Genomic DNA, 16,152 nt, shown 5'->3' with positions numbered 1-16,152 from the left:
TTTTGATGTCTAAACTATTATTCTACAATGTAGAAAATAGTCAAAATATAGAAAAACCCTTGAATAAGTAGGTGTGTCCAAACTTTGACTGGTACTGTATATATACAGCTCTGGAAAAAAATATAGAGACCACTGCAAAATTATCAGTTTCTCTGGTTTTACTATTTATAGGTATGTGTTTTGGTAAAATGAACATTTTTGTTTCTATTAACTACTGACAACATTTCTCCCAAATTCCTAATAAAAATATTGTCATTTAGAGCATGTATTTGCAGAAAATGACATCTGGTCAAAGTAACAAAAAATGATGCAGTGTTGTCAGACCTAAAATAATGCAAAGAAAATAAGTTAATATTCATTTTTAAACAAACCAATACTAATGTTTTAGTTCAGAAATCAATATTTGGTGGAATAACCCTGATTTTCAATCACAGCTTTCATGCGTCTTGGCATGTTCTCCACCAGTCTTTCACATTGATGTTGGGTGACTTTATACCACTCCTGGCGCAAAAATCCAAGCAGCTCGGCTTTGTTTGATGGCGTGTGACCATCCATTTTCCTCTTGATCACATTCCAGAGGTTTTCAATGGGGTTCAGGTCTGAAGATTGGGCTGGCCATGACAGGGTCTTGATCTGGTGGTCCTCCATTCACACCTTGATTGACCTGGCTGTGTGGCATGGAGCATTGTCCTGCTGGAAAAACCAATCCTTGGAGTTGAGGAACATTGTCAGAGCAGAAGGAAGCAAGTTTTCTTCCAGGACAACCTTGTACGTGGCTTGCTTCATGCGTCCTTCACAAAGACAAATCTGCCCGATTCCAGCCTTGCTGAAGCACCCCCCGATCATCACCGATCCTCCACCAAATTTCAGTGGGTGCAAGACACTGTGGCTTGTAGGCCTCTCCAGGTCTCGCACTCACTGTGAAATTTGGTGGAGGATCGGTGATGATCTGGGGGTGCTTCAGCAAGGCTGGAGTCAGGCAGATTTTTCCGGAGCTGTATATGGCACATGCCAAAAAAGCTGTATATGGCACTTGCCAAAAATGTGCCTAACATTCATTTTTTTATATTCTTCCAAGTGTTGCTTGCGCAGAGATTTCGAGATCCTCTGTCCAACTTTTATCACTCAAACTCTCCTGTCGGATTTATCTGTAGTTATGCAAATGCACAAACAGGATTTATTTACAATTATAAACTTGGTGGTTTGAGCCCTGAATGCTGATTGGTTGAAAGCCATGGTATATCAGACGTGTACCACGGGAATGACAAAAACATACTTTTTACTGTTCTAATTACAGTGATAACCAGTTTATAATAGCAATAAGGCACCTCAGGGGTTTGTGGTATGTCCAATATACCACAGCTAAGGGTTGTTCTTGGTGGTATATGTCCAATATACCACGGCTAAGGGCTATGCCCTAAGAACAGCCCTTAGCCGTGGTATATTGGACATACATGGCTCACATCAACACCATTATCCCAGAAACCCTAGACCCACTCCAATTTGCATACCGCCCAAACAGATCCACAGATGATGCAATCTCTATTGCACTCTACACTGCCCTTTCCCACCTGGACAAAAGGAACACTTATGTGAGAATGCTATTCATTGACTACAGCTCAGCGTTCAACACCATAGTACCCTCAAAGCTTATCACTAAGCTAAGGATCCTGGGACTAAACACCTCCCTCTGCAACTGGATCCTGGACTTCCTGACGGGCCGCCCCCAGGTGGTGAGGGTAGGTAGCAACACATCTGCCACACTGATCCTCAACACTGGAGCTCCACAGGGGTGCATGCTCAGTCCCCTCCTGTACTCCCTGTTCACCCACGACTGCATGGCCAGGCACGACTCCAACACCATCATTAAGTTTGCAGACGACACAACAGTGGTAGGCCTGATCACCGACAACGACGAGACAGCCTATAGGGAGGAGGTCAGAGACCTGGCCAGGTGGTGCCAAAATAACAACCTATCCCTCGACGTAACCAAGAATAAGGAGATGATTGTGGACTACAGGAAAAGGAGCACCGAGCACGCCCCCATTCTCATCAACGGGGCTGTAGTGTAGCAGGTTGAGAGCTTCAAGTTCCTTGGTGTCCACATCAACAACAAACTAGAATGGTCCAAACATACCAAGACAGTTGTGAAGCGGGCATGACAAAGCCTATTCCCCCTCAGGAAACTAAAAAGATTTGGCATGGGTCCTGAGATCCTCAAAAGGTTCTACAGCTGCAACATCGAGAGCATCCTGACTGGTTGCATCACTGCCTGGTACGGCAATTGCTCGGCCTCTGACCGCAAGGCACTACAGAGGGTAGTGCGTACGGCCCAGTACATCACTGGGGCTAAGCTGCCTGCCATCCAGGACCTCTATACCAGGCAGTGTCAGAGGAAGGCCCTAAAAATTGTCAAAGACCCCAGCCACAGACTGTTCTCTCTACTACCGCATGGCAAGCGGTACCGGAGTGCCAAGTCTAGGACAAAAAGGCTTCTCAACAGTTTTTACCCCCAAGCCATAAGACTACTGAACAGGTAATGAAATGGCTACCCAGACTATTTGCATTGTGTGCCCCCCCAACCCCTCTTTTTACGCTGCTGCTACTCTCTGTTTATCATATATGCATAGTCACTTTAACTATACATTCATGTACATACTACCTCAATTGGGCTGACCAACCAGTGCTCCCGTACATTGGCTAACCGGGCTATCTGCATTGTGTCCCGCCACCCACCACCCGCCACCCCCTCTTTTACGCTACTGCTACTCTCTGTTCATCATATTTGCATAGTCACTTTAACCATATCTACATGTACATACTACCTCAATCACCCTGACTAACCAGTGTCTGTACTTAGCCTCGCTACTTTTATAGCCTCGCTACTGTACTGTATATAGCCTGTCTTTTACTGTTTTTATTTCTTTAGTTACCTATTGTTCACCTAACACCTTTTTTGCAATATTGGTAAGTAAGCATTTCACTGTAAGGTCTACACCTGTTGTATTCGGCGCATGTGACAAATAAACTTTGATTTGAAAATCTTTATTGCAATAAAATCCAATTCATTTTCATCAAATAACCAGTGCTCTCAATTTTCTACCAAATATCAAACTTATTATTGATGATGACTTGTAATTGTCTCCTTCAATGCAATATAAAGGATATCTAACTTGTTAAGTAACATGTTCAAGAAAAGTAGTTATAAAAAAATATTTAACTTTTCAGAAGTCAGCAGTCACCTATAAAGAATATTGTAATTATTATAAACTAGAGAGTTTCTTTAATTCATTTCTGCACATAACAATAATAACTTAATCTACAGTCATTTGAAAAAAAATCATAATGGCAACAATTCTTAATAATTTTATCACCGCATACAATGTGGAGATACAGTATGAATTCAGCCAAAATACAAGATAGAAACATGTGCCCATTGACTGAAGTGGTATCAATATGGTCCAGTAAAACTGAGTTAACACGCATGTACCTGCCTGAAGTTTGTCATTTAACCGTAAAAAAAATAATGCAGGTTTTCTAATATTAATCTGTTTACCCCTATTACACCACGTGTCAAATAAAAAACAAACCGATAATAGCAGCTAACTAACAGTACCGATCCCTTGATCTTTATAGTTCAATATTAATGAAATCTGACAACAAATAACATGAATGTGCAAACAAATCTTTTAGACACCGAGTCTAGTTTGAGTACCAGAAATGGTACAATTGTTTGAAAAGACTGCTGCATTACAGTAATACATTTGTTGACCATGTCAACTTTTAGAATCGCACACACAAGATCAACTTTACAGTGAGATACTACAACTAGTGTCCTGAACTAAACTTTTCTGTGTGCATATTTCAAGCAGTAGGTTTCATATTTGTCACCTGCAATATTAGAGCTGGAAGGTAAAGAACAACCAACATGGAATGGAATGGAACATGGCATTCTTTAAAAAAAAAAAAAAGCCATCTGCCTGTATTTGTTTTGAACCTCACATTACATCAATATAGAGTTCCCTATTGGCTTAATTCACCTTAAGGCATTTTGTTGAAATGTATTCTCATCGCTATCTGCCCTTGTAAATATCCTTGCGCCTTCGCAGCTCCTCCAAGACCCGAGCCCGGAACAGTGTCCAGTCCTCATCCTGGTCCTGCTGGAGGCCCAAAGCCTGGTGCAGCTCAGAGGAGTGGAAGCGCAGGAATGGGTTGTACTCCTTTTCCTCTCCAATGGTGGAGGGACTCTGAAACCACATGATTATGTAAACAATGTATGAAGAACAAAGAGTAATAGTCATTCTCTCAATTCAACATTTTTGCCTTAGCTTTTCCAAGTAGAGGTCTGAAATGTTTCTTCAATTAATGGTTTGATAGAAATGATCTGCATGTAAAGACAGAGAGGTATGCTCGTGTAGCACATGGGAATGTGGAAAACGTACTCCTCAGCCTGAAGGGTCACCACTTGCGGTAGCGGATAGCTAGCTTTATGCCTGGCCCGATTGGTAAGATGCTTCAGGAGGGTGGCCACGTGTGCTGGCAAGGCAGAGGTCCTGGGTTCGAGCCTCACTGTGAGCCGAATCAGGAGGAAGCGGTACTCGCTAAGCAAGCAGCGTGACATCCTTTACACTAGCTGGTAGTCACAATAGGTTTCTGCCTGGGGGGTGACTTGTAAATGTGCATATTTTAGTGGAATTAAAATATTTGTTATGTATCTCATCTATCACACGAGCACAGCATACAGACACAGAGCTTTTGAATAGAAAATCTGTCAAACAGCGATTTTATAAACCCAATCATTCCACAACCATTCTAAATGCAATTGTGTGTTAAAAATAGTTTTTGGGCCACAATTAAAGAGAGCTACTAATTTTATTTCTCAACTGGTAATTGAAGCATGTCACAACACTTTGCAATGAGCTGGAGACAGTATACATATTGAAAACATATAGCTACTTAATTGTTTGAAACCTGAACATTTTACTTCATACTATGAGGCATGTTTGACCTTGCTTCCGAGTAGCCTTGGCAAAATCCGACCATATCCATGGAGGCAATTATTCTATAAAGACTTCCATAAACTATTGAAACCAGTAGCTTACTTCTCTCATGTTCTCACCTTTCTTTCATTGTCCGGTAGCCAAATGCACATTTGCCCATAGCCTACTGCCTTGCTGCGCTACTAATGTTAATAAATAATAGTTTAGCAACATTTTAGGCTAAACATTCTGATCTTACACCAGATTCATTGTCTTGCTCCCAGACAAACTAAACTTCCTCTTCGCTCGCTTTCAGGACAATACAGTGCTACCGACACGGCCCGCTACCAAAACCTGCGGACTCTCCTTCACCGCAGCCAATGTGAGTAAAACATTTAAACGTGTTAACCCTCGCAAGGCTGCCGGCCCAAACGGCATCCCTAGCCGCATCCTCAGAGCATGCGCAGACCAGCTGGCTGGTGTGTTTACGGACATATTCAATCAATCCTTATCCCAGTCTGCTGTTCCCACATGCTTCAAGAGGGCCACCATTGTTCCTGTTCCCAAGAAAGTTAAGGTAAATGAGCTAAACGACTATCACCCCCTAGCACTCACTTCCGTCATCATGAAGTGCTTTGAGAGACTAGTCAATGATCATATCACCTCCACCCTACTTGACACACTAGACCCACTCCAATTTGCTTACCGCCCCAATAGGTCCACAGACAACGCAATCACACTGCCCTAACCCATCTGGACAAGAGGAATACCTATGTAAGAAGGCTGTTCATCGACTATAGTTCAGCATAACACCATAGTACCCTCCAAACTCGTCATTAAGCTCGAGACCCTGGGTCTCGACCCCGCCCTGTGCAACCGAGTCCTGGACTTTGACGGGCCGCCCCCAGGTGGTGAAGGTAGGAAACAACATCTCCACCCCGATGATCCTCAACACTGGGGCCCCACAAGGGTGCGTTCTCAGACCTCTCCTGTACTCCCTGTTCACCCATGACTACGTGGCCATGCACGCCTCCAACTCAATCATCAAGTTTGCAGACGACACTACAGTGGTAGGCTTGATTACCAACAACAACGAGACGGCCTACAGGGAGGAGGTGAGGGCCCTCGGAGTGTGGTGTCAGGAAAACAACCTCACACTCAAAGTCAACAAAACAAAGGAGATGATCATGGACTTCAGGAAATAGCAGAGGGAGCACCCCCCATCCACATCGACGGGACAGTACTGGAGAAGGTGAAAAGTTTTAAGTTCCTCGGTGTACACATCACAGACAAACTGAAATGGTCCACCCACACGCCTCTTCAAACTCAGGAGGCTGAAGAAATTTGGCTTGTCACCAAAAACACTCAAACTTTTACAGATGGACAATCGAGAGCATCCTGTCGGGCTGTATCACCGCCTGGTACGGCAACTGCTCCGCCCACAACCGCAAGGCTCTCCAGAGGGTAGTGAGGTCTGCACAACACATCACCGGGGGCAAACTACCTGCCCTCCAAAACACCTACACCACCTGATGTCACAGGAAGGCCAAAAAGATCATCAAGGAGAACAACCACCCGAGCCACTGCCTGTTCACCCCGCTATCATCCAGAAGGCGAGGTCAGTACAGGTGCATCAAAGCTGGGACCGAGAGACTGAAAAACAGCTTCTATCTCAAGGCCATCAGACTGTTAAACAGCCATCACTAACATTGAGTGGCTGTTGCCAACATACTGACTCAAATCTCTAGCCACTTTAATAATTAAAAATTGGATGTAATAAATGTATCACTAACCACATTAAACAATGTCACTTTATATAATGTTTACATACCCTACTTTACTCATCTCATATGTATATACTGTACTCTATACCATCTACTGCATCTTGCCTATGCCGTTCAGCCATCGCTCATCCATATATTTATATGTACATATTCTTATTGATTCCTTTACACTTGTGTGTATAAGGTAGTTGTTGTGAAATTGTTAGATATTACTGCATGGTCGGAACTACAAGCACAAGCATTTCGCTACACTCGCATTACCATGTGTATGTGACCAATAAAATTGGATTTGATTCTTAATGTTTTTTTATGTAGCCTAAACCTAATGGTTTTATGAATTTGGGATCTATGTCCCACAACTGTCCCAGAGTCTGTTGTTTGGGCTATTTCTTTCTCGAAAAGCTGACCGATTGAACAGGTCAACTTTTCTACTATGGGGGATAGTAGATTGACATAGCCTTATGAACGCGCCACCTATGAACCTACGTAAATTGAATGAAATTGCCAAAACGATATAGCCTAATTAGCCTACTCCTGTCTATACAGAAATACATAAAATCATTCAAAATAGGCTACTAAAGTATGACTTGGCAACAGAGGATCATTAGCTTCCCCTAGCCTTACAAAAAAAAAAGTTGTAGATTGTTTTAAAATGTATTGCCTACAGTTTTTTATTTAACAGTTGGAAGGAAAGGCAGAGCGCAATTTATGCGGTGCGCCCGGCAAATACCAAATACATGATTGTTGAGTAATGAGGCCCAGCCAGGCATATCGCAATTCTTCAAAATTCAATTGACGCAAAACATTGTTCGTAAAGCAAATGGATATTGCTATAAAGAGAAGACAATATAAAGACTAATCTGTTATCAAAAGTCTCAACTTAACTGACTGAACAACAGAAGGCCTACTACCTTATTGGCACCAGCGAAGAGCATCGGCCATATCGCCGGTAAGTGCGCACTGCACATATTCACTCTTTATCATTGTCGGCTCAGTGCTACTTAAACGTTTGTTTTTGGACAATAATTTCCTCCTCCAGTTTAGACAGACGTCATATTCTATTTGTGTCTCCCCTTCTCAGAGGTCTATTATATGGACAACGTCGTTTCGATTGATCTGCTTGTCAGTGTCAGCAGAGTAGGCTAACCTGGAATTTGTCCTATTGAAAAAGATTCTGCTAATGTCTCCAATCATATAAAGTGCAGTAGAATTGCATGACATGTGTTTTTCCCGTGCAAAGAAGAAACGTTACCTCTCCGCTATACACGCTCAGCCATGCATTGAACAGCCTTTTTTTTTTGCGAACAGTGATTTAGTTATATTATTAGCCTAAATTATGACTATCCGATCTACTCATCACATAAGTCGGCAAATACAATGATGCATGGAATTCTTTATTATAAATGTGAATTTTTATAGTGAAAATGCGCTTCCCCAAACTTGAAACTCACGCACCGTCCATACATGGGCTAATGATTTGACTGTTCGTTTGGCTGAGGATGTGGACCGCTACTCTAACATTTTCAAAGTGCACGGTAAGGACACACGTCATTGCATCCTCAACTTGCATGTTATGTTTAACTACCATCATCTAAATGCGATTTCTATCATTCTGAGCACCGTTAGTGGACGCCCTAATTAGGTTACGCACCCAATGCATACGGGTCCGGTCAATTAAAATGCTGCCGGTCAAATGTTCGGCGCCACATTTTCACAACAGACACCCTGCTTGTTAGTAAAGCTTCCCCCGAGGGCAGAGGCATCAGACCCACACCCTGATCCCAGCAGCACAGATTAGTCAAATCCACAGCAAAGACTGGGTATTATCCTCATGACCAAATGAAAATCCCACCCACACCTCTAGTCTGGCATGCATTCCACCGTTGGAATCTGCATCCACTAACATCAAAGACACTAGGAGGATGGGATCACTGATGGCAGGGCTATTTTTAGTCTCCTACATATAAAAGTTTCATAGACATGAGGTTGTGAGAATTGATTCGCGCCGTTTAACACGTTCGGCATAGATACAGTCGATACGCTGACTGTTGTATCACCAAAGATGGGAGCATTCAGAGAGAGGAGGGAGTGCAAAGGCATTCTGACAAAGACTGTCCTGTGGGCCGCTGACAAGCCTCTCTTCCACACAGCCCGGGATAGTGAATACCTTTGGGATTTGATGCCAGTAAGGAATAACAATGAGGATGGATTATTCCCGTACCGTACACAGCTTTTGACCTCTCTGTTGTAGGACCCACTGATATTTGTTTTCCCTGGCAGCGTTGTGGGGCTCCACCTCAGCAGCAAACATCAGGTTATCCTCTGCATACTCATGGCCTGGGAAATACAAATCCGTACACACGGAAACACAGACATCAATACAACTCTTACAGAAGACTGGTGCTGAAATATTTTTGTTTGTAATTCTAATGCATACATTTGCACTTAATGCAAACATAAAGGAGGTCATTTCCCTACCGGGCCATAAGAGGGTTTCATCACTTAAGGAGCCGACCGTGTCTAGTGATGACAGCATTGTTAAGGCACTGCCTTCAAACATCCTCCCTGCAGACATAGATGATCTACCGCAATTACCAAGTTATATACACACACGCGCGACACAGTGGGTGAAACTCAAAGCAAACATAGTGCATTACAGCTACAGAAGCCAAACAACTGTGAACCTGCTTTTCAATAGGTGTACATTGCTCACTAAATGCTTCAAAATAACTAACCACAGAGCTGATTTTGGAGCTGGACTTACCGCATCCAGAGAGGAACACCAGGTCACCTGAGAACAGGCTGGAGGGGGCTCCTATGGTACGACCATCCAGGAGGTAGATCATATGACCCACTGTGTGTCCAGGTGTGAACAGTGCCTTGAAGTGCATACGGCCCACGTCTATGGAGTCTTTGTCTGTCAGTGGGCTGGAAACCAAGCAAAAGACAAATGGCTTCATGCGTGTGGTCATCAGATAAGTTCACGTGACTCACCTGGCCAGTTGATGTGTATAGTCGAGTCACGTACCACTGCTTACCTCTTCACACCACTCAGATAACAGTGTGATGCTTCAAAGTGCAAATAAGTCACCTCGCACAAGCCTTGGTTTGTGTGAATTGGAACGGCTTATAGGAGCAGGAGCCTGTCTTCTGTTTCTGTAGCGTGAGTCAGCTGGATGTACAAGTACATCCCCTGGACAGGACGCTAGTCTACCACAGTGCTATACCCCCAATGTATTATATACAGTGCTTGACTTGGACTGGAGCTGTCCTGAACACTGTACCGGCACTTCAAATTTTGGGGGATTCGCGTACCGACTCCTCTATAAAAACAAAGTAGCCTTTCGCTGACCCAGATTCACACACAGAGGCAAAAAAGTTTGATCAAGGCAGGATCTTCATTGAATAGCAATGGAGATTGGGAATTCATTTCCTGATTCCGCTTTGTTGAAGTTTATTTGCCGCTAGTCTGTGAATCTGAGAGAGTGACAGGAGGCTGTTCAGGATTGAAAACGTGCCGGCCTGTATGGCATGACGCGCTGTTTCAAGTTGTCAAATGAGGGTTTGTAAGGTCATGGAAATTAGTTTCCTAATTGTTGTTAATGTAATTAAATGAAAGCACACTTAAATTTGATCAATCAATTTAAAAAAAACGACATATCCGCCATTATCGGATTGACCTTTCAGTGCACGTCTGTGGTGCTGCGTGTGCCAGTGCGAGTGGGCCGTTGCCCAAGGAGGGAGAGCGTGACATTTCAGCAGTAGGTATAAAATAATGACAGAGTAAATAGATCACCAATTCAAAACACAACTAGCGAGATAGCTATAGTTAATGTGTAACAGTTAACTAAGCATTCACTTTGTTGTTGCCTTTCCACCGGCACTGTGTAACCTAAATAAATCTGCACCGTTCGAAAGCTGGAATTCCCCTCTATTAAACAGTAGCCATGTAATTGCAATGTTATAAATAGTAAAAAAAAAATAGCCTAATTGACAAATAACTTGCTATGCATCGATCTTCCCCGAAACAGGAATATTTTAACCTTATAAAACTATGCAAAAAAAGAAATGTCCTCTCACTGTCAACTGCGTTTATTTTCAGCAAACTTAACGTGTAAATATTTGTATCAACATAACAAGATTCAACAACTGAGACATAAACTGAACAAGTTCCACAGACATGTGACTAACAGAAATTGAATAATGTGTCCCTGAACAAAGGGGGGGGTCAAAATCAAAAGTAACAGTCAGTATCTGGTGTGGCCACCAGCTGCATTAAGTACTGCAGTGCATCTCTTTCTCATGGACTGCACCAGATTTGCCAGTTCTTGCTGTGAGATGGTAGAAGAGTGGGGTAACAAGGCACCTGCAAGTTCCCGGACATTTCTGGGGGGGAATGGCCCTAGCCCTCACCCTCCGATCCAACAGGTCTCAGACGTGCTCAATGGGATTGAGATCTGGGTTCTTCGCTGGCCATGGAAGAACACTGACATTTCCGTCTTGCAGGAAATCACGCACAGAACGAACAGTATGGCTGGTGGCATTGTCATGCTGGAGGGTCATGTCAGGATGAGCCTGCAGGAAGGGTACCACATGAGGGAGGATGATGTCTTCTCTGTAACGCACAGCGTTGAGATTGCCTGCAATGACAACAAGCTCAGTCCAATGATGCTGTGACACACCGCCCCAGACCATGACGGACCCTCCACCTCCAAATCGATCCCGCTCCAGAGAACAGGCCTCGGTGTTCATTCCTTAGACGATAAACGCGAATCTGACCATCACCCCTGGTGAGACAAAACCGCGATTCGTCAGTGAAGAGTACTTTTTGCCAGTCCTGTCTAGTCCAACGACGGTGGGTTTGTTCCCATAGGTGACGATGTTGCCAGTGATGTCTGGTGAGGACCTGCCTTACAACAGGCCTACTACAAGCCCTCAGTCCAGCCTCTCAGCCTATTGAGGACAGTCTGAGCACTGATGGAGGGATTGTACGTTCCTGGTGTAACTCAGGCAGTTGTTGTTGCCATCCTGTACCTGTCCCGCAGGTGTGATGTTCGGATGTACCGATCCTGTGTAGGTGTTGTTACACGTGGTCTGCCACTGCGAGGACGATCAGTTGTCCGTCTTGTCTCCCTGTAGCATTGTCTTAGGCGTCTCACAGTACAGACATGGCAATTTATTGCCCTGGCCACATCTGCAGTCCTCATGCCTCCTTGCAGCATGCCTAAGGCACGTTCACACAAATGAGCAGGGACCCTGGGCATCTTTCTTTTGGTGTTTTTCAGAGTCAGTAGAAAGGCCTCTTTAGTGTCCTAAGTTTTCATAACTGTGACCTTAATTGTCTACCGTCTGTAAGCTGTTAGTGTCTTAACGCCCGTTCCACAGATGCATGTTCATTAATCGTTTATGGTTCATTGAACAAGCATGGAAAACAGTGTTTAAACCCTTTACAATGAAGATCTGTGAAGTTAAGTGGATTTTTACGAATTATATTTGAAGGACAGGGTCCTGAAAAAGGGACGTTTCTTTTTTTTGCTGAGTTTACATAAGCATGTCTAGTTAGATACCTTGCTTCGCTGTAGCCTACCTTATCCATTTGATCCCTGATTTGTTAAATGAGGGAATCATTTTATAAAGACAACAGTATTTGGTTGTAATGTTGAAAAAGACAAGCCTGCACACCCAGGAGCTCTCCAGATGGAGGGTTGACCACTTGCGACTAACAGTGAAGTTCTATATGGGGGGGGGGGTAAGTGCCTTGATCAAGGGCACAACGGCAGGAGGTGGTAGGTCTACATGGGATCAGACACAGTAGCTTTCCAGTGTCAATAATGCTTACTTTTTCATGTCGGCTATAATAATCGTTGTGAAAATTTGGTTCAAAGACATGGAGAAGTCATGGAAAATGTGTAAGAACTGTTAACAGAGACTAATCAGAGATCTCTTTCGCATAATGGAAAAAGACAGCTCCAGTACTTCTTCCATCCCAAGTCAAGCACTGATGATATATGAATAACTGATTAACATGCTAAATACAAGCCGATAATAGTGAGAAGCTGTGATGTCACAGTGAATCATTTGACCTTTTCTGATTTTATGTAATCTGAGACTGAGGAGATAATTCTCCACAAATCCATAGTAGACAAATTAAAGGACAGTGCCATGGGAACTACTGGTGACATTCTGTTTAGCAAGTGAAATGCATGTTTGCCCTCTGGATCAATATCTTCAATGATACATACCAACCTCCTCTATGACTTTGAATCACAGAATTGGGCAAATAACATGCAATTTCCCCATGTAACGTTGCCATGACTACAATTTTCACTAGAACATAATGACGTCAGATGAAGGCTGAAATTCCAAATACAACGGAAAAGCTGTCAAAGATAGGATCGTGACTTACTAAAGAGCTGAAGCCTAGACTTACTGTGTGAGGCCAGGAATGTTATCAGTTGCATTTCCATAAACACGACATGAGCTGTACAGTTTTTTAAGTCCTTTGTTACCCCCACTGTGGTCCCTAGGGATAAAACAAAATATGTCTATTAATTATTTTTTATTTTTTTTAAACAGCTACTTAATATCACATTATAAAATGTGCGTAGATGAATAACACAGAACATGTCAACTTAATATCGCATTGCAATGTGACCTATAACATTTGAATGTAGCGTCAGCAACAAAATATTGAACGGCTCCATTGATACGCATGACACCTACAACCCAGTCCATCTAATACTCCATCTACAAGTATTTGTGCATTAAAAGTAATGACGCTCTTGGTCCTCACCAGTGTTTATGTGTGCAGAGGATCGCTTCTAACATCACCCCTTCTTCCTCAAGGACAGCCTAAACGATTACAGACAGAGGCATCAATTATCATCGACAGGGTAGAAACATTCACATCACGACTGTGGCTAAAACCCACCACTTTAAAGCACTAGATGGAGGTAAATCACAGACTGGAACTGAAAAGTGCTGTTGTATATGTATATATATATATATATATATATATATATAAACTAGAGATAATATAACATGTTTGAAGTCATTTGGGCGAAAATGTTATATGAAACATGCACTTTTATATGAAACATGCTGTGGATATATTTAGGACAACATAAACCACAGCGTGGCCTACTCCAGACTGAGCAATCATTGTATGTGTTTGGGACAGAGGCCAGACTGGCACCAGAGCCGGCTACATCCAATCAAAGAGGATCTTATTGAGGCCAAGAGGAAGTGCCACAGATCAGCAAAAGCCCTTTCGAAGGCTCATCCATATTTACATTTAATAGTGTATCGTTCTGGGTTACAATCATTCAGTGTCCCAAATTATCTTGTGAACGCTGACTTACATACTGAATATCCACTGTAGCATAGGCCTATGAAATGCCAAGCTCACCCCGATGCTTTGTTAAGTTTACACGACAGTCTTCATAGCGTCCCGACTATTTCAAGAGAGAGTATTAAAACGGTCAGAAAGTATATCCACAAAGAAGGCATAACCATGACCCCGTCACCCACCTGAACCGTCTGTGGGTCCGCAGGGTCGACCACCACTGCAACGCTCGAGGCCATGTCAATGACAAGGTAGCTGTAGTTATCAGACAGTACTGAAATGGGCATGATTTTAATACCTGTAGACAGATGAGTGACGGGAGACGTGTAAGTCGTGCACTGATCTTTATGCTAGCTCACAGTATTAAGTGACTAAACATGAGTAGCCTGTCGGAACCACAGCTAACCGTTTAATTCCATGGGCTGTGTTCTGGAATGTCCAGTGGGGAACTGCTCGCGTGCCTTCCTCATCTGCCTCTTGTAGTACATGTAACCAAGTTTGGTTCTTGTGTACAATGTATACCTAAAATGTAATAGCCTGTGTTATTTCAGTTGTTTTCCAGAGTTACATTTGTCATTATTTTGCCTGCAAACAATGTAACTAGTTCGCTAGCTAACAGAAGCATCGCTTCATTTTGTAAGAAGTGAGGAACAACAATGTGGGGAAAAAATACAATTTGATTCGGAAATACTGACGCTTCAACCAACTTACGCGATCCGAAACAGGGGTTTCTCTGTGCGTGCCATTATTTGACCAAAAAAGCTTTTCCAAATGGTACGTCCTGTGCGCCTAAAACGAAGACAAAAACATAACACACTGCAAAATGATGCAGTTGCAATGAGGGTTACCGACCAGTCAGGAGGCGCCATATTGCGTGGGCGGTGCAACGTATGACTCAATTTTCGTCACATTTGTGTTGTGACCAACATTAGCGTGAGCAACAATAGTGGAATCGTCGACTCGCCTTCAAAATAAAAGTATCCCATTGAAACTAAAACTGTTAAACGTGCAACAATTTGACAAGATAAGCAATGTTGAAATGTTGTTATATAAATTCAACAAAAATACAATTATTAGTTCATTTGACCCCCACATTTTAAAAATATGTTGAAACCGCACTGTGGATGTATTTGACTTCAGAATAGCATTGGGGGCATACTTACAGTATGCACTGTACAGCCTAACCTATTATGCACCCATGAAATGGGGTATCAGCCTACTCAGTGACACCCAGAACACAGCTATGTAGAGTTTACCCAAATATTAGCATCTTAGCTCTTATTGGAGGACTTTGACTGCGGGAAATCACCATCCCTGTCACGACTTCCGCCGAAGTTGGTCCCTCTCCTTGTTCGGGCGGTGTTCGGCAGTCGACGTCACCGACCTTCTAGCCATCGCTGATCCATTTTTCATTTTCAATTGGTTTTGTCTTGTCTTCCATCACACCTGGTTTCAATCCCATCAATTACATGTTGTGTATTTAACCCTCTGTTTCCCCTCATGTCTTTGTTGGTGATTGTTGGTTGTCTGTTTTGTGCAAGTCATGTTCTGGTGTGTGATGGGTTTTGTACCCTTTTATATTATTTTTGTATATATTGGTTTTCTGATTTTTTTAGCATCTATTAAACTGCTCCGTTTATACCAAGTTCACTCTCCTGCGCCTGACTTCCCTGCCACCAGCACGCACCCATTACAATCCCAGTCAGTCTATTGTGTGTTTTGGACATTCATATTGCACTGTACAGCCTAACATATGGATTATGCACCTATGAAATGGAGGTATCAGCCTACTCCGTGACACCCACAGAACACAACTATGTAGACGCTAATAATTGTGTAAACTCTACATAGTTGTGTTCTGTGGGTGTCACTGAGTAGGTTGACACCGAATTTCATAGTTGCACAATCAGTGCTTGATGGTGAGCTGAGTACCAGCACTTCAAATGTTCAACTGCTACCTACTACCATACCCAGTTCAAGGGCACTTAACACTTTTGTCTTGCCCATTCACCCTCCATTTACCCTCTGATTGGCACATACACAC

The 16,152-nt window shown here is 43.0% G+C and overlaps 1 protein-coding gene across 1 annotated transcript; it reads right to left on the bottom strand.

Annotated features, from left to right (window-relative positions):
* Positions 1-3,029: 3,029 nt before the first annotated feature.
* Positions 3,030-15,003, bottom strand: pnkd (PNKD metallo-beta-lactamase domain containing). The gene is made up of 9 exons (XM_029710923.1): positions 14,820-15,003; positions 14,515-14,630; positions 14,294-14,406; positions 13,557-13,615; positions 13,194-13,286; positions 9,528-9,691; positions 9,242-9,328; positions 8,985-9,100; positions 3,030-4,247 (listed from the first exon to the last, which is right to left on the bottom strand). Exons 1-9 carry the CDS (start codon positions 14,975-14,977, stop codon positions 4,074-4,076), a joined length of 1,080 nt encoding a protein of 359 aa, XP_029566783.1. The 5' UTR covers positions 14,978-15,003; the 3' UTR covers positions 3,030-4,073.
* Positions 15,004-16,152: the final 1,149 nt, after the last annotated feature.

The sequence above is a fragment of the Salmo trutta genome, chromosome 24 (genome assembly GCF_901001165.1).
Source record: "Salmo trutta chromosome 24, fSalTru1.1, whole genome shotgun sequence".
Classification (NCBI taxonomy): Eukaryota; Metazoa; Chordata; class Actinopteri; order Salmoniformes; family Salmonidae; genus Salmo; species Salmo trutta.
The sequence above is the reverse complement of the archived record's forward strand: the minus strand, read 5'-3'. Positions and strand labels throughout refer to the sequence as shown.